The sequence below is a fragment of the Capra hircus genome, chromosome 10 (assembly GCF_001704415.2).
Source record: "Capra hircus breed San Clemente chromosome 10, ASM170441v1, whole genome shotgun sequence".
In the NCBI taxonomy this organism is placed as follows: domain Eukaryota; kingdom Metazoa; phylum Chordata; class Mammalia; order Artiodactyla; family Bovidae; genus Capra; species Capra hircus.
Genome location: NC_030817.1, coordinates 26,698,907 through 26,718,609, shown reverse-complemented (window position 1 = coordinate 26,718,609; position 19,703 = coordinate 26,698,907). Strand labels below are relative to the sequence as shown.

Genomic DNA, 19,703 nt, shown 5'->3' with positions numbered 1-19,703 from the left:
TAAAGTTGCAATGATTACTTTCAGCACTGGAACTTCAACTGCCTATGTTCAGCTCTGTCACTTACTCCCTATATGATTTTGAGCAAATCTGCTTAGAACTCTAGTTTCCACAGCCAGAAAACTGGGTCAGTATGGGGATTAAATATGAATGTATGAGGCACTGAGCGCTGCGTCTGGCACACAGTCCTTGTTCCACAAATACTATTTTTAGGTATTAATGTATTTTTATCATTTCCTTCATATAACCTTTATAATGTCCTTTTAAGACTTTTTAGCAGCTTAAAGAAATGTGTCAAATCTTATATAAAAATGTTTGGTTTCAAAATAGACTAGAAACTGACGATTCACCTTTGAATTTGAAAAAGTGTTTAATATATGCAAGTTTCTTAGCAGATTAAAATAACCAAACTGTTTTCACATGCTAGAACATTCTAGAATTGCTTCAACTTAGCTTATATATATATATTATATATATGCATATATAACATAGTTCTGCCAAGAATTGGGAACTAATAAATTTTTTTTATGAAACTAAAAATAATTGCCCTTCCAGTTGAGTTAGCAAAGGAAGGAACCCAGATAAAGACTGTCTCACTGAAGAGCTTTTGTTGAATTTGCATTATTTTTTAATACAGTTAAGACCCTCCAGAAATGTTTTTAAGCTGACAACTTAATTTTCTGTTCCTACCACAATTTTTGAAGAAAAATCAGTTCAAAATTATTTTAGGGTTGAATCCTTTGTAGTTAGTCCTGGTGGACACTGAGCATGTGAGAGGCCTGAGGCCAGACAGAGAGGATGTGGTGAGGGCAGAGGGAGACAGAGTCAGAATGACGACAACTCGGTGCATTCTCCCGGGGGGTCATGAGGGTTCTCTTTAGGGGCTGCCAGCTCTCCTGGGAACCTGCATGAATACTGTCATGAACACTGCGTTTTCTGTATTAAGAATATTCCATGTTAATTATTTTATTAAAATTTGTCTATATGATTCCTATATTAGACACGTTTTTGGAATTTAGCTCAAATCTCACTTATCTCCCACAAGTAAGTTTCTCACATTAAATGATCAAAGTGGAGGAAAGGAATCTCACCATACGAATCTAAGGCAAAGCTGAGCATCCCTTTTCCGTAAGACATAAGATGTAGTTGGGTGGGTAATTTTTTTTCCCCCAATACTCAGTTCTTATTTACAGTTGTCACAGGTCCTATTCTCCCTAGTTAATTCCTTTTAAAAACTGAACTTGAAAACACTGAAATCTGTGCTTAGCTATGGGAGAATTTTAAGTTGCCCATGGACCATTTGGGTGGTTGGTGTTAGTTGCCTAGTCATGTCCGACTCTTTGTGACCCCATGGACTATAACCCGCCAGGCTCCTCCGTCCATGGAATTTCCCAGGCAGGAATACTGGAGTGGGTTGGCATTTCCTCCTCCAGGGAATCTTCCCTATCCAGGGATTGAACTCAGGTCTCCCGCATTGTGGGCAGATTCTTTACCGTCTGAGCCACCAGGGAAACACTTTGGGTGGTTAGATACCCTCCAAATTGAAGACATTTAAGAGAAAGCACTATTTAAGAGAAATGGTTCATTTTTAAAACAAACATGGAGGGTTTACTCAAAACCCATAAAAACAGCAGCCTGATTTTTCAGTTTTCAATCCTTAGAGGAAGAATTTGGAGTGACTGGGAACAGATGTACACACTACATCTGAAAAGGGGAAAGGGCCTTAGGGTATTCAAAACAAAACAAAGAACACCTTTAAATGACATACCATATTATCTCAACTGCCTGCTTGGCCTAGATGCCAGTCTAAGAGACAGCCTTGCACCAGGGCAGCCTCTCGGATTGGACTGACTCACCTGTATCCCTAGCACACCAGGTGAGACCACAGCCAAGAAGAAATGACCAAAAGTGTTAACATCCTCCTCACGGGCTAAATCCAAATGCAGTGAAACAAGCAACCTCAAGCAGCATGCAGGAGTGTGTGTGGGAGGCGGGCAGTGGGCACTGAAGGAGTTTTCACGACAGCAAGCACCATGTGGGCGACAGACAGGGTTTGGCACAGACAGGTGCTTGGACCCCCGAGACCAGTCGGATGCCTTCCTTGGCGTCAAAATCCAGCCTGAAAAACTTCACTATGCAGTCATGGGATGGTGGCTTGAACCTCATTCTGTATTATTTTTGTTGTTTTTTTAATGTTGTGGGGTTTTTTTTCCAAACTGGTCATCTTTTTATAAATACAATTAAGAGAAATTCATCAGCAAATCATTGTTCTTCAAATAACTGCCTTCTTTGCCTCCCACTTCCCACTCTCTAGCCTCCATCGCCTTGTTTGCCATAAGGAGTCGTAAACTGACTGGAAAGAAAGAAAACTGACCTAAAACACACTGGTTCCCTGGTTCCTATAAAATCTGAACTATCTGCTGTACTAAAGCTGCACCACTGAGTCACTAAGAATAATTTCAAATCCCCTCAGAATATAGAACAAAATAAGAACACAACACTGTGTTCTTCTTGGTACATGGTCAAGTGTTTCTGATTCAGCTTTGCTCAACATTTGTAGTAAAACTGCATCAATATCAAAATTAACAATTATTCAAGATCACACTGGCGGAAACCAACCTTATGTTATTGGATGTAATCTTCCTAAAGACTTAGATTTACTGTGGTGAGCACATTCTGTATTTACCGTTTTCAAAAAGAAAAAGTGTTTAATCTCCTATTACAGGCTAATTTTTAAAAACATCACAAAAATCACATATGATTATCTAATTGCTCTCTTCCAAAGTACAGATGTAAACTCACTTTATGCATTCACTATGCTCCTGAAAATTTGTATGAAAACTTAAATTTTTAAAAAATGAGTTAAAAGTGTAATTTCAGAGGTGCTTTATCATTGTGTCCTATTTATGTTCCACTTGGAATAAGAACTAATATTTTACTAAGTTTTTATTTCACCCAACCCACCATATAAATGTTCTGATAAGAAAATATTTTAAAAGAGCCCTAGGGTATAAAAGCCTTTTTTCTTGCTATAAATAATTACCCTAACTCTCTCTCTCTTTTCTAATAGAGCTCACAATCTTGTTCAAGTGGTGTGCTCATCCCGTCTATACAGTTTGATCCTGAACCTGACACGCTGATGCTGACATGTGTGTAGCTATTCATCCTGTGGATCAGCACACCTCACACACACACAGCCTGCAGTGTTCCTGTCTCCCCTGGGTGGCTGATGGGGCAGCTGTGGCTGCCCCAGGGAAGCATGGTGGCTGTGACCCACACCCACAGGAGAAACCCCATTCCTGCAAACACTGGTCCTTTCTCCAGCACACATGCTGAACTCCTTGGGACACAAGAGTTTTAAGAAAGGCAATTCCAGGAGCAGAGTATTTACATCTCCACATTTCTTCTCCATGGAGGTGAACACACACACACACACACACACACACACACACACACACACACACACACACACACACACACACACACCACACACACACACACACACACACACACACACACACACACACACACACACACACACACACACACACACACACACACACACACACACACACACACACCCCCCAAATAATTCACAGGCTCTCTGAATGCAAACCAACAGGGGTGAACCTGCAGGAAGGCGGCAGCAAGGTCTTGGGGGAAAAATGTGGCTCCCACCCCAGCCTGACCACTGGCTCCCTAGGTCACTCCCTCTGGCCTTGGACAGAATCATTGCAGCGTATGACCATCCATCCTCACAGGCCAGTCAGCTGACAATCACTGTGGTTTTCAGTCCTACAATCAAGTGGTCCAGAAGGCAGCACACAAAGGAATGAAAGGGCAGCTTAAGTGGCACAGAAAAGCTTAGTCCCCTTCTGTGCGTGTCCTACATTTTCTCCCCTTTCTCCCCAACAGCCCTTCCAAGTCAGTTTCCTCCAGTCACTCCAAAATCCCTAAGATATTTTCCAAAGAGTAGGAGGGAGATGGGAAGTAATGGAGTGACCACAATGAGACCCCATGAGGCCAAGCCAGACATAAACCTTGTACTCAAACTCTGCCTCTGATGACAAGGAGTACTGGCTTTTGCACCCTGACTCCCAGGAGATGGGGAGATCGGGGAAGGATGGCATCCAGGAGCCAGGGGAAGGAGCACATAGCAGAAAGCCAAGGAAGCCCGCCCCCTTCTGACGGGGCTCGCGGTTCGTGCTGGAGTTCACGCTTCAGCCTCTGACCTTCTCTGCAGCCTGACCACAGCTCAGGGCTGGGCATCACTGAGCCTGGGGTTTCTGGGAGCCCTCTTTGCTCTCACTGTCCTCCGCCAGGTTGCACTCAGACCCTGTGACCAAAGGCTTGTTGCTGCGAAGCGTGTGGGCATTCAGCATCTCCAGCAGCAGATCGTAGACGGGCACCACATTTTTGCACTTCATGTTGAGCAGGTGTTCCATGCCCTTGTTACTGGAGAGACAAAAGGGGTTGAGATTCCTTCCTGAAGCAGCCACAGGAAGCCTGACATCTCCCCAACTCTCCCCCATGGAGCTGGTCCTCACCTTCACCCCAGCATGACCCCCAGCCCTCTGCTCTATGGTTCCTGCATCTGGCTCCTCCAATGATCTGCAGGTGAGGATGAAGCCAATGTCCTGTGGACGATGGTGTCCCACCACCCACCCCAACAACTTGACCCCTAGTGTGATGGGGTCTCTGAACACCACAGGTACATTTTCATGATCTTTGAAAACACTGAACCATTGCTATTGGGAGAAATAAGGGTTAGGTTCTGAGAGATTCTGGTCCCAACATTTTCATCAGCCCATTAATACATAATCTTGTTTCTTCTGAGTTATTGCTTAAAGGGCCTTATTTAACATGAATCATTGATTCATTAACATTTCATTCACAGCCTGTAGCACTAAAATTCATGCCTGAATGAAACTTATCTAACATGCATTTTCTCTGTAAGCACATCACAGGCTTCTTGCACTTAGGAACTAGACAGTACTTTAGCACTATTCTTGGGGAGCCTTTTTAGACTATGAAATCTCCAACAAAGCACAAAATGCCAAAACAAGGTACTAAATAGACCATATAACACATCCTTGTTTACACCTGAGAGCAGAAATGAGAAAGCAGAGCAAGCAGCACCTGCTACGACCTCCGCGGGGAACATAAGTGTGGGTAACTCAAATTTTCTGCCCATCTGCACATGTCCTCGAATGACCTCAAAAGCACCCTGAGTATTGATTTGGGGGTTACAAATACAATTTAGCAAGCAGGCAAAGTCACAAGTAGAGAATCTGTGATTAATGAGGATGGACTGTTTCTGCTCTGTAAATGGTCATGTGCTGAGTAATCATTAAAGAGTAAACAGAGCAGAGCTCATTTCCACTTCCTCCCCCTTGTTAAAATCCTTGAGGTGTGTTGTCTTTTCTCACCGCCCCTAGACTTCCCTCCTCCTCAAGGGAGCATTTACCTTCCCTCCTCTTCGCCCCTCCTCCAGCCCCAGCACCCCACCCTCCTCCTGGGTGACTGAGCCTCATGGCAGCAGCATGGAGCCACCATCAGACACCATCTCCCTCCTTGAGCACACACAATGTCCGTTTCCTGGATACACTCTACCCATGCACTGCCTTCCCAGACCTACACGGCTCACTAGTTCTCTTAATCCTGATATATTGGAAGATGGATAAGGTAGACTTGCCACCTTGAAGGGAAAATGATCTCCTGAAAGGAAAGGCGGGCATCATCAGTACACACACTGATGGCTCTTATAGAATGCAGTTGTCATAGCCGCTTTATGGTGTCTTGTTAACAAGCCCCAGCTCGCTCTCCTTGCCGCACGATAGACAGCAAGAGACAAGGTGTTGAGGCAGGGAATACAACTTTAGGCTGACCAAGAGGATGGCAGACTAATGTCTCAAAAAAACCATCTTACAAGGGTCTGGATGCCAGGTTCTTTTATAGATCAAAGGTAGGGGGAGATTGGGAAACAAAAATAAAAAGGCCACTAATCTGGCAAATATCTCCTAGAATGGCAAAGCTTGGGCAGGGGATGTGTTGCAAGGATATATAATATCCTTTTCTATAGCAAGAAAAGGACAACTCTTAGGGAAGCCTTTATGATCGCCCCAGATCACCAGCCCCAAAGCTGATCTAGAGAAGCTGGGTTTAACCTCTTTAAGAAAACACTTCAGGACCTCAGCCCTGTGTAGTTCAGGAAGATGGGGCAGCTCACTTTAGGGGAGGAACTAACTGCCCCTTTCAGAATCCATAAACAAGCTAAAATCCCCAGCAACTAAAAACCAGATAAGCCAGCACAATGTTGCTGGGAAAAGCCAATTCTGGCTCCATGTTGAAACTGTTCCTTTGACTTGCTTTCTGTTGCTTTTGCTATTATAATCACACATGATGACCTGTCTCGGAGAATCCTGCCCCTCTGCCTGACTTACTAAAGTGTCTCTTTTCAGGACCCTGTCCACCTGTAGGCGGCAGGAAGGAAGACACTAACACATGCCCTGCCTGAGGTTTGCATTCTAGGAGATATTTGCAAGATTAATGGTCTTTTTACTTTGTTTCCTCGTCTCCCACCACCTCTGATCTCTAGAAGAACCTGGCATCCAGACCCTCAAAAGATGGTTATTTTGAGACATTAGACTGCATGTTCTTGGTCAGCCTAAAGTTGTATTCCCTACCTCAACACCTCATCTCTTGCCGTCTATTTTGCGGCAAGTAGAGTGAGCTTGGGCAGGGTAACAGGACACTATAAAGCTGCTATAATGACCACATCCTATACGGGCCATCAGCGTGTATAGAGATGATGCCTGCCTTTCCTCTCAGGAGTTCATTTTCCCTTAAAGGTGGCAATTCTACCTTATCCATCTTGAACTTGCAAAACCCTTTTTCCAAAACTCTTTATCCTTCTGTGAGCATCTGCACCCTCCCTCCCACCACACACCCAGTGGAGCAGACCCCACAGGGATGGTACCTGGCATGCCTGACATGAGACAGGAGCATCAGCAGGTTAGCCAGGCGCATGGACTGCTGCTGGGAGGACATGCCGCTCTTGGCAATCACCCAGACCAGAGCGTCCGTCACGGCATTCAGCAGGTGAGTCAGCTTCCGGCCACTGTCAGCCTCCTGGGGTGCTGTAGCTGAAGGGTACATACCTGGACAAAGAATTAAAAAGCCAAGGGTCATTGCCATGAGAAAACGGAAGTCATGTGCTCAGCCATCAGGCATGTGTGTGCTAAGCTGCTTCAGTCACGTCTGACTCTGTGTGATCCTATGGACTATAGCCTGCCAGGCCTCTCTGCCCATGAGATTCTCCAGGCAAGAATACTGGAGTGGGTTGTCATGCCTTCCTCCAGGAGATCTTCCCTCTACGTTCTCCAGGAAGGAGGCCAAAGTGGTCTCGGCTGTTCTGACATCTGCGTGTCTGGTGAAGCCTTAAAAGCATGGCTTCACTTCTGTATGCTGTCTATTCCACCAAGAGCCAGCCCATCACTGAGCTGGAAGGGAAAGCTGGCTGAATGCAGGCAGACTCAGCAGCCTCTCAGAGGGCTGCCAGGCCCATAAGTGTGGCCATGCCACAGTAGGAAATGTATCCAGCTGCCTCAAACCATGGCATGGTACCTCTCAGCTGCAGCAACAATACCCATATGGAGATGGCCAGGAAAGTGAGGTTAATCCAACTCTTAGTCCCTAGGAGGGCCACTCATCTAAGGGGAGTTTACAAACTAATCGCCACTGCTAGGCAGCCGCCCACCCCTTACATGGCAGGGCCACTGCCACCTCACCTCTGTCCAGACTCTCAGCATTTCACTTCAGGTGACGCTTTGGTGGAGCAGGAAGACCACCGATTTGCAATCAGACAGACCTACTTTATAGTCACCATCTCTTGCTCTCTGGCCCCTGACCAGTCACTTGGTTCTTCCAGCCTCAGCTCCTCACTGAGCAAAGCTTACAAGCACGTGAGTCCTGAGGTCCCCACAACTACCTCAGGAGGTAGGTCACCTCCCCGTTCCTGCCTGGCCATGTGTTTAATTCCCCTCTGACTCTAGGAACTGAAATACCTGGCCTCCTGAAAGTTACAAAACAACTGCTCAGTTGTGTATCCTTGCCCCTACCATCCCCCTCTCCTACCAACCATGACTTTTTGATTCTGGGCAACAGGGAAGTAATTAGCTTCTCTTCCAGGCTTTGGATTTCAAAGAATAAATAGCAAATAACATGAAATCAACAGGGGAGCTGCTAACTTTTGACGGTGATGAAAACGAAGGATCATCCACAGAGTTTGTTTTGGAAGCTTTTGTTTTCTACTTTCATTGGCATTTTCAGTTCAATTAAGGCAACTCAGTTCAACTCAGTTCAACCCAGTTCAGTTAAGGCAAGGGGCATACTGAACCACAACCATGCCAGTGCAGTGCTTTATCACGTCCCTGGGGGCATGTCCCTCCATGATGTCTCATGATGCAGATTTAAGATACTCATCTTTGGCCCAGAAGCTGCTGCTCCAAGCCACCTGCTCACCGTGTTCCCCACAGTGACTCTTCCTGACTCCTCCGCATCCTCAAGTCTCCCACTGTCCCTCACAGCAGATGACCTGCCCTCTTACTGCCCCCACCCTCACCCAACATGCCCTGAGTGACCAAAATGGAAAATGCAGATCACGAAGCACCCTTCAATGACTTCCCAGCTCTTGGGGTAGAGTCCAAACCACTTAATGCCATTATCAGGTTACCAGGCCTCTCTGCTCTTTTCATCTTCAGTTCCCAGCATGCCTCAACTTGAACCGTAGCTGATGCACTGACCATGCTGAACGGTCAGCTTAGACCCACCCTTCCTTCCCTCCCCTCCTCCACTCCACCTCCTTCTTTCCACACCCCCTCCTCCAGCTTATCTGCATCCATTCCTCCTCTAGATTCCATTACATTCCGTGTGCCACAACTACTGGTTATGAACTTCCCTGTAGAAGCTGATGGTCCTCAGACGCCACGTGCTTTTTCAGCAGAGGGCACCACATTGTGCCACAGGCTCAATGCTCTGGCCCTCAGCGAGACTGGCCATAAGTACTGTGGGGGCACAGACCCTGTCCATTTGTATGCCATTCTATCCCCATCATGGACTGCAAAGACTGGCATGGAAGAATTAGCTGAATTTACATAGACTCAAACTTCTAGTCAATCACACATTATAATTGAAATGATAAATATGCATGTTAATGCATATTTTCGGTACATACACAAAATTATTAATTAAATGAAAATACAGCAAAAAATATTTTAAGCTTAACTTCCTTAAAATTGACCCTAGCTGCATTAACAAGTGCTTTCTTGTAACTACCCTTTTAGCTTATTCTGCTCCATGTATTTCTACTGACATAAATAAATCTTCTCTGGATTCTAAAAGGAGTCAAAATTGTGTACTTGTACATACGTTGGTCTAAAGAGACAAAAAGTGAAAATGTAAAAATACTTGGCTACTATACAAATGTTCACAGCAATATTACTCATAATAGCCTAAAAGTGGAAATACCCCAAATGTCCATCAATTGACAAATAGATAAAATATACATCCATATAATGAAATATTTTTTGTTGTTTAGTCACTAAGTTGTGTCTGACTCTTTTGTGACTCCCATGGACTGCAGCCCGCCAGGCTTCTCTGTCCGTGGGATTTCCCAGGCAAGAATACTGGAGTGGGTTGCCATTCCCTTCGCCAGGGGATCTTCTCCACCCAGAGGTTGAATGAATCCTGGTCTCCTGCATTGCAGGCATATTCTTTACCCTCAGAGCCACGAGGGGCACAAGCTTATAGATATGCTAAAAACCACTCAATTTTATGCTTTAGATGACACTACGCTTTAAAATTAGGACATGTCTGGTGTCCAGCGATTAAAAGTCCATCGGCCAATATAGTGGGTGGACATGGGTTTGATCTATGGTCCTGGAAGATTCCACATCCTACAGGGCAACTAGCCTTCCGTGGTGGCTCAGATGGTAAAGAATCTACCTGCCAATGCAGGAGACCCCAGTTTGACCCCTGGGTTGGGACGATCCCCTGGAGAAGGGAATGGTTACCCACTCTAGTATTCTTGTCTGGAAAATTCCATGGACAAAGGAGCCCGATGGGCTATAGTCCACGGAGTCACAAAGAATCAGATACAACTGAGCCACTTTCTCCTCACAGGGCAACTAAGCCTGTGTGCCACAGCTACTGAGCCCATGCACCCTAGCACCCATGCCCTGCAACAAGAAGCCACTGCAATGCAAAGCCCAACTGCCACAACTCGAGAAAGCTGCGGCAACAACAAAGACACAAAGGAGACAAAAAACTTAAATACAAAAAAAGAAAGCTCCTCAGTTCCTCCCTATGTCTGACCAAGGCTCCCGTCAAATAACCTGTGTTGGCTATTGAGTCGTGTTCTTCATAAATGAGCAAGCCCTGGACTTTCTACACGCTGTGGAGCCAGTACAGCTCGACACAGGGCTCAGAGTCCATCACTGAGGAGGGGTTTGGGGATAGGAGTCCCTGTGGTTTTGTAAAGGCATGTGCTATATCAATTTTATACATGGGAAAGATTTTACATACAGAAAGATTAACCTATATAAAATCATCCTGGGAAGGACCTAAAGGCTGCAGAATAGCGACCTTGCTGCCTGACTCTCTTCAGTCAGCAATGCTGTGCCTGCACTTTGGACATTCATGTACGCTCTGACTCATCAAAACGTATGTACACAGTAATTGCTAAGTGGCAGGCCCTGGGAGGGGCAAGGGACAAGACCCAAAGCCCCCACCCCCAGGACACTCACTGCCCAGACACATAAGAAATGGCAAGAATTAATCCCCTCCAGCCCCTAAGAGTAAAAACATCAGATTTCATTTTAGAATCAAATCACTTTTCCTAAAACTAAAGAAATACAGAAAAAAAGTCAAGATCTTGGCACAACACCACACACATACCAAGGAAAATAAAAGAAAGTCAAGGACACAATTTCCTCTCCTTTTTATCTCCTGGGAACAGCTGTGTGCTCCTTCCACCAGCCCACCTGCTGACATTCTGAGCAGCACATGGGGAGAGCTGGGCAACCGCCCCCCCAACATTTGCCACATCCTTAGGGTTCAAAGAATGAAGATATAAGCTCACCTTGAGCAATAGCAAATAAATCAGAACAGATAAAGTGTTTAATAAAGCTTTCAGAACACTGACCAAAGGAAAAATGTTCTGGCTTTCGGGAAGCATCTGGTCCCATCACTTCACGGCAAATAGATGGGGAAAAAGTGGAAAACAGTGACAGATTTTATTTTGGGGGGTCCAAAATCACTGTGGACAGTGACTGCAGCCATGAAAATAAAAAGACACTTGCTCCCGGAAGGAAAGCTATGACCAACCTAGACAGCATATTAAAAAGCAGAGACATTACTTTGCTGACAAAGGTCCATCTAGCCAAAGCTATGGTTTTTCCAGTAGTCATGTACGGATGTGAGAGTTGTACCATAAAGAAGGCTGAGTCCTGAAGAATTGAAGCTTTCAAACTGTGTTGCTGGGGAAGACTGTTGAGATTCTCTTGGACAGCAAGGAGATCAAACCAGTCAACCCAAAGGAAATCAACCCTGAATATTCACTGGAAGGACTGAAGCTGAAGCTCCAACACTTTGGCCACCTGATGCTAAGAGCTGACTCATTGGAAAAGATCCTGATGCTGGGAAAGACTGAGAGAAGGAAGTGACAGAGGATGAGATGGTTGGACAGCAACACTGACCCAATGGACTTGAGTTTAAACAAACCAGGACAGAGTGAAGGACAGGGAAGCCTGATGTGCTGCAGTCAATGGGGTCACAAAGAGCTGGGCACAACTTAGCGACTGAACAAGATACGACCATCTCCTCTATCACCACCTCCTGACCCAGCACCATGAGCATGGACTGGTGTTGACAGGTGACAGTGACACGGGCCCAGCAGGCTGATGACCGCAGTGCTCTGTGCCCATGTTCTCCATCAAGAAGAGAAGACCCATCTGACCTCTTCAGTGTCCTTCTGTGGATCCTTTCATGCCATGGCCTTCTCTATCCACCCATGTCATGAGTGAACCAGAGCTTGAGTTGATATCTCTTAAATTTTTTCTTTATGTAAAATAAGAAAATACTGTTTATGCAAAATAGGATAAACAGGTTCTAACTATTTCATTTAATGAAAAGTTTCATCCTTATGAAAACTTTGTAATAAAAAGTTATAAAAGCTTGATAAGTCCTAAAATAATTTAGATAAATAGATCTTATTCCTAATTTTAAATATTTCAAAAGACTTTTTATCTGTAGATTGATTCCACTGTGTTTCCTAGATTCAGTAGCCTCTAATTCTATGCAAGGGAGGACTTCTCTAGTTTTCAGGTTTCGGGATGATGAATGGCTGGTCCCATGACTCTTAATTTGGATATGTTATTACATTAACCACAACACTCACATAACACCTTCAAGTTTCTAAAACACCTTAACAATATTTTAACAGTTTGTGTTAAATGCAACATTGCTCTTGTCTCTGAGTTTCAGAAGCCACATCAAAGACTGAGTATATGTAATACAGCAATTCTAGGTGCTCGCACATCTTACCTCTGCATGGTGGAGGAAGATTGCTGAGAGGGAAGTCCAGGTCATACTGTCCTCATCCCATCTCTCCCCACAGATAGGAACATGTACTTCTCCTAAGCTTGGTAAGGATCAGACACCTCATTAACTGTAAGAGTGTATAACCTTCAGTTCAGTCGCTCAGTCGTGTCCGACTCTTTGCGACCCCATGAATTGCAGCACGCCAGGCCTCCCTGTCCATCTCCATCTCCCGGAGTTCACTCAGACTCACGTCCATCGAGTCGGTGATGCCATCCAGCCATCTCATCCTCTGTCGTCCCCTTCTCCTCCTGCCCCCAATCCCTCCCAGCATCAGAGTCTTTTCCAATGAGTCAACTCTTCGCATGTATAACCTTTTTCTAGACCAAAAGCATTGTATCTAGTTCATTACCACTAAGATTTTCTTGGGATCAAGTTGAATTTAGAGATTATTTGTGAGGAGGTCTGACCTCTTAACATACTGAATCTGCTAACCCATTAACGTCTGTCCCCACTTATTTAGAATTTCTTTAATTTCTCTCTGCAATGTTTTACAGTTTTCAGTGTGCAGTTTCACATCTTTTGTCAAATTTATCCTAAGGTTTCATAATGTTTATGCTATTATAAACGGTATTGATTTTTAATTTCAAATACCAACTGTTCATTGCTACCATATAGAGATAAAATTATTTTTTATATATTTCCCTTATATCCTACAATGCAGGAGACCTGGGTTCAATTCCTCGATCAGAAAGATCCCCTGAAGGAGGAAATGACAGCCCACTCCAGTATTCTTGCCTGGAGAATCCAATGGACAGAGGAGCCCGGCGGGAACAGACCATAGGAGCGAAAGAGTCGGACACGACTTAACAACTAAACCACCACCATATCCTTCAATCCTGTTAAACTCACTTTTTTGTAAGCTCTTACTAATAGTTTTCACATGGGTAGAAAGATGGTAAAGAATCTGCCTGCCAGTGTGGAGATGCCAGAGACCTGGGTTTGATCCCTGGGTCAGGAAGATCCCCTGGAGTAGGAAATGGCAACCCACTCTAGTATTCTGCCTGGAAAATTCCCTCAACAGAGGAGCCTTGCAGGCTACAGACCACAGATGGGGTCACACAGGGTCGGAAACAACTGTGCAACCGAGCACACACACAATTTTCTACACAGATTATCATGTTTTCAAATAAAGAGTTTTATTTCTACCTCTACAATGCTGATGGATGTACTTTTACCTCTTTTCTTGCCTTGTGGCACTGAAACTTCCAGCAAAACACTAAACAGAATTCATGACAGTGGATATTCTTGCCTTGTTCCTGATAACAAGTATAGCATTAGCTGTAGGTTTTTCATTAATGCCCTTGATTGGGTTAAGGAAGTTTCTTCCCATTTACTAGTTTGTTGAGAGTCTGTAGCAAGAATGAGCATAGATTTTGTCAAATGCTTTCTTTGCACTTACTGGAAAAATCATGTGATTTTTCATTACTTACTCTGTTAACATGGTAAATTATGCTGATCGATTTTTAAATGTTAAAGAACCCTTGTATTTCTTGGAAAAGTCACATTTGTTTGTTATATACTATTGGATTCTACTCTTTAAAAACTTTTGAGAATTTCTCCATCTGTGTACATGAGAAATATTCATCTGTCTTTTCTTCTAATATGTTGGTCTGGGTTACTGTCAGAGTAATGAGTTGGAAAGTTATTCTTGGCTCCTCAGTTTTCTGCAAGAATATGTATAAACTTGGTATTATTTATTCCTTAAATGTTTGGTAGAATTCTTCCAGAAAAGTCATCTGTGCCTGGAGTTTTCTTTGTGTGAAGGTCTTAAACTAAAACTTCAGTGTTTTTGATAGATAAATAGTTATTCAGAGTTTTTAAGTTTCTTTTTGATTGAGCTTCAATAATTTGTATCTTCCAAATAATTTGTCCATTTCATCTAATATTCAAGTGAATTGCCATAAAGTGTTTATAATATTATCTTATTATTCTTTTTAATATCTGAAGAATAACAACATTATATGTCCCACTACTAATATTGGTAATTTGTATCTTCTTTCCTTTATTATGATCAGTCTGGCTAGAGGCTTATCAGTTTCATTGATCTTCTCAAAGAATAAGCTTTTGACTTTCTTAATTTTCATCGATTATTTTCTATTTTCTGTTCCATTGTTTTCCACTATATCCTTTATTATTTCTTTTCTTCTGCTTACTTGGGATTTCATTTTCTCTTCTTTTCCTAAGTCTCTTTAAGGTTGAAAGCTGAAGTCTTTCACTTCAGACCTTGATTTCTAATTGAAATATAGTTGACACACAATTCTAAGTCAGGTTCAAGTGTACTGCATAGCGACTTGGCATTTGTGTACATTATGAAATGATCACCACAATAAGTTGAGTAACCATCTGTCTCCATAGAAAGATATTACAATATTATTGACCATATTCCTAATGTTATATATTGCTTCGCCATGGCTTTCTTTATTTAATAACTGCAGGTTTGTACCTCTTAATTCCTTTCACATGTTATTTCATGCTCTTTTGCCTCCACCAACCACCTGTTTGTCCTCAGTATGCATTTAGTTTATTTTTGTGTTTTGCTTTTTAAATTCGACATAAAGTGAGATCATACAGTATTTCTCTTTCTCTGATTTATGTCACTTAGTTTAATACCCTCTAGATCTTTCTATGTTGTTGCAAATAGCAGGATTTCAATTTTTAATATATGAGTAATATTCTACTGTGTGTGTATATATATATATATATACACACACTCATATACATGACATTTTTTATTCACTTATCTATTGATGGACACTTAGGTTGCTTTGATATCTTGGCTATTGTAAATAAGGCTCCAGTGAACATTTGTTTTTTTTTGTTTAGTCACTAAGTTGTGTCTGACTCTTTTTTTGACCCCATGGACTATAGCCTGCCAGACTCCTCTGTCCCTGGCAACAGTTCCCAGGCAACAATACTGGGGGTAAGTTGCCATTTCTTTCTCTAGGGGATCTTTCCAACCCAGGGACTGAATCCATGTCTCCTCCATTGGCTGGTGGATTCTTTACCACTGAGCCACTAGGTAAGCCCTCAGTGAACACTGGTGTACATAAATACCAGAATATACATTCTCTTTAAGTACACATAGAACATTCTCCAGGATGGATCACAGGCTAGGCCAGAAAACAGTCTTAATAAATTTAAGAAAATTCAAATTATATCAAACATCTTTTGGCTATAACATTGTGAGAATAGAAATCAATAACAAGAAAAAAAACTGCAAAAAAACAAAACACATGGAGTCTAAACAGCTACTACTAAAAAATCAATGGGTCACTGAAGAAATCGAAGAGGAAATAAAAATATACCTGGAGACAAATGAAAATGGAAACACATGATTTGAAATCTACAGGATGCCACAAAAATAATTCTAAGAAGGAAGTTTATAGCAATATAAGCTTACCTCAGGAAACAAAAATTTTGAGAGGTTCCTTTTATTGGAATATGAGCCTTGAATGCTATAAATTTCCCTCAACTGTTGAGTAAGTTGCAACCCCCAAATTTGGCTGTGTTCTACTTTTATTTCAGCTAGTTCAAAATGCTAATTTTGATTATTTTTCCTGTGATCTACAGATTATTTAGATATATGTTATTTGGTTTCCAAGTGTTTGGAAGTTTTCCAAGATCTTTCTAATTTCTAATTTAGTTCCATAGTGTCAAAGAAAATACTTTGTATGAGTTAAATTCTTTTAAATATATTCAGATTTGTTTAATGGTTCAGAATATGGCCTATCCTGGTAAATATTGAATGAACACTTACAAAAAAATGTGTCTTCTGCTGTTTGAGGGTTGAGTGCTTTTAAAGTGTCAATTAGGTAAAGTTGGCTGGCAGTGTTATTCAAGTCTTCTCTATACTTGCTGATTTTCTGTCTACTTGTTCTATTGATTATTAAGGGGCATTAATATCCAACTATAATAAAGGATTTGTTCATTTCTCCCTGAGGCTTTTTTTTATTTTGATGAGTTTTCTTTTTATTTCTTTCTTTTGGCTGCACTGGGTCTTGTGGAGTGTGGGGGCTTCTCCAGTTGTGAAGTGCAGGCTCAGTGGTTGCAGCACACGGCTCTTTAGCTGGGCTTAGTTGCCCCAGGGCATGTAGGATTTTAGTTCCCAGACCATGGATCAAACCCATGTCCCCTGTAATGGAAGGCAGATTCTTAACTACTGGACCACCAAGGAAGTCCCCTCCCTGCAGTTTTATCAGATTTTACTTCATAATGTTTGAGGTTCTCTTATTTGGTGCATAAATGTTTAGGGTATTTACATCTTCTTGACAAACTGACTCATTTATCATTACGAAATAACTTCTTTATTCCTAGAAATTTTGCTCTAAAATTTACTTTTTTCTAACATTAATATAACCACTCCAGCTTTCTCTTGATTAGTCTTAGAATGTATTATCTTTCCCCATCCTTTACCATTAACTTCTATTTTTAAATGAGCTTCTAGTTAGTAGTAAACAGTTGTGCTGTTTATCCAATCTGAAAATGTTCTCCTTTTAATTGAGGTTTAATATAATTATTGTTAGGATTAATTAAGAATTTACCATCTTGTTTATTGTTTTCTATTTGTCCTATCTATGCTTTATACTGCCTTTTTTGCTTCTTTTTGGCTAATTTTTATGGTCCCATTTTATCACCATTGTTGGTATTAGCTCTAATTCTTTGTTATTTTCATGGTTGCATTTGGGTTTGTGATTACATTTTAACTTACTACAGTTTACCTTCAAGTACTACTATAGTACTTCATGTGCAAAATAAAAACCTTATACCACCCTACAGTTCCATTTGTTCTCTCCCTTTGTGGTCTTTTCATCTCTTTTTCTTCTATATAAACCCACAATATATGATTGTTTTTTGCTATAAACATTAGATTATCTTTTAAATGAAAGTAAAGAGTCTTAAATAATAAGATAAATTCATTATATTTATATTTACCGACATTGTTATCATCTGCAGGACCTCTTTATTCCTTTGCATGGATCCATATTTACATCTGGTGTCATTTTCCTCCTGCTTGAAAGACTTCCACTAATATTATAATGCTAGTGATAAATACTTTGAGTTTTTGTATGTCTGAAAATATTTTATTTTGCCTTCATTTTTTTCCATTTTTCTTTTTATGTGGGCCATTTTTTTAAGTTTTATTACATTTGTTACAATATTTCTTTCATTTTTATGTTTTGGTTTTTCGGCTGTGAGGCATGTGGGATCTTAGCTGCCTGACCAGGGATTAAACCCATACTCCCTGCACTGGAAGACAAAGTCTTAACCACTGGGCTGCCAGGGAAGTCCCCTGCCTTCGTGTTTTGAAAGGCATTCATTGTGTAAGGAATTCTACTTTAGTGCTCGCTTTGGCAGCATGTATACTAAAAGGAATTCTACTTTCACAATTTTTTTCTAAAAGTACTTTGAAAATGTGCTCCCTTGCCCCATCCACTTGCATCAGAACAGAAATTTGCTGTCCCCCTCTTCTTTGTTCCTCTGTATGTAATATCTTTATTCTCTAGTTGCTTTTAAGATTCTTCTCTTTATCACTGATTTTAAGCAACTTGAAAATGATGTGCCTTAGTGTGGTCTTCACGTTTCCTGTTCTTGGGATGCATCAAGCTTCTTGGATTTGTGTGTTTATTGTTGTTCAGTCACTAAGTCATGTCCAATTCTTTGTGCCCCCATGGACTGCAGCACACCAGGCTTCCCTGTCCTTCACCGTCTCCCCGAGTTTGCTCAAATTCATGTCCATTGAGTCAGTGATGCTATCTAACCATCTCATCGTCTGCCACCCTCTTCTCCTTTTGCCTTCAATCTTTCCCAGCATCAGGGTCTTTTCCAATGAGTCGGCTCTTTGCATCAGGTGGCCAAAGTACTGGAGCTTCAACTTCAGCATCGGTCTTTCCAATGAACATTCAGAAAATCAATCCAACTGATTTTCCTTTAGGAAAAAGAAATCCTAGTGTGTTTATAATTTTCATTAAATTTCAAAAAATTTCAACCATTGTTTCAAGTATTTTTTTACCCCTCTGCTTTCAGGGACTCCAAATTCACATATATTAATAACTGTAGTTGTCCCATAGCTTCCTAATAATCTGTTCATTTTTTAAAACTTTTCTTCTTTCCATTCTTTTTTGATAGTTTCTATTGCTATCACTTAACATCCACTATTTTTTTCTTCTGGGATGCCTAATCGGATGTGAAAGTGAAAGTCGTTCAGTCGTGTCTGACTCTTTGTGACCCCATGAACTATACAGGCCATGGAATTCTCCAGGCCAGAATACTGGAGTGGGTAGCCTTTCCCTTCTCCAGAGGATCTTCCTAGAATGTAAATCCATCTAAACATACTTTTCACATTTAGAAATTCAGTTTGAGTGTGTTTCATATTTTCTATGTCTCTTCCAACCTGTTCATGCTTTCCTCTTTCTGGTGACTCTTGCCCTGTCCTTGGTTAGTACTGCAATAAGCACAAAACTGATATTCAGCTGAAGACCTGAAGGGGACCCTCTGCAGATTTTGAAAGCCTCTCTGGCCAGCATTTTCCTCTCTAGTACTCCTCAGAAATAAGGAATATAGTCATACTAATTGTTTTAAGGTCCTTGTTGACTAATTTTATCATCTGCATCATCTGGCATCTTTTCCAGTTATTGTCATTTCCCTCGTTTTAAGTCATATTTTCTGCTTCTTTGCATGCCTGCCAACATTTGATTGATTTACCCTGTTAGGTGTTGTATATTCTTCTATTCCTTTAAATTGTCTGGCACTTTATTCTTGGGTGCAGTTAAGTTACTTGGCAATAGTTTGATCCTTCAGACCTGTTTTTAAGTTTCATTTGGTAGGACCAGAGCAGCCTTTATTCTAGGGCTCATGTTAACTCACTCCTGAAACAACACCTTTCTGAGTACTACAGCCAACATCCGGTAGAGCTCAAGGTTTTTCCCTGTGGCCGGTGAGAACATGAACTATTCCTGGCCCTGTGTGAACTTCCAGGGGTTGTTCTGCCTCCTTCTTTCTGATGATTCTTTCCCTGTCCTTAGTTATTATCATAATAAGCATGAAA

The 19,703-nt window shown here is 41.8% G+C and overlaps 1 protein-coding gene across 1 annotated transcript in view; it reads right to left on the bottom strand.

Annotated features, from left to right (window-relative positions):
• Positions 4,280 to 19,703, bottom strand: part of ESR2 (estrogen receptor 2) — a gene marked incomplete at its 3' end in the record, with an annotated part of 45,243 nt that continues 29,819 nt past the window's right edge. The window contains 2 exon segments of the mRNA NM_001285688.1: positions 4,280 to 4,453; positions 6,978 to 7,158. Coding sequence (NP_001272617.1) covers positions 4,280 to 4,453; positions 6,978 to 7,158 — 355 coding nt within the window.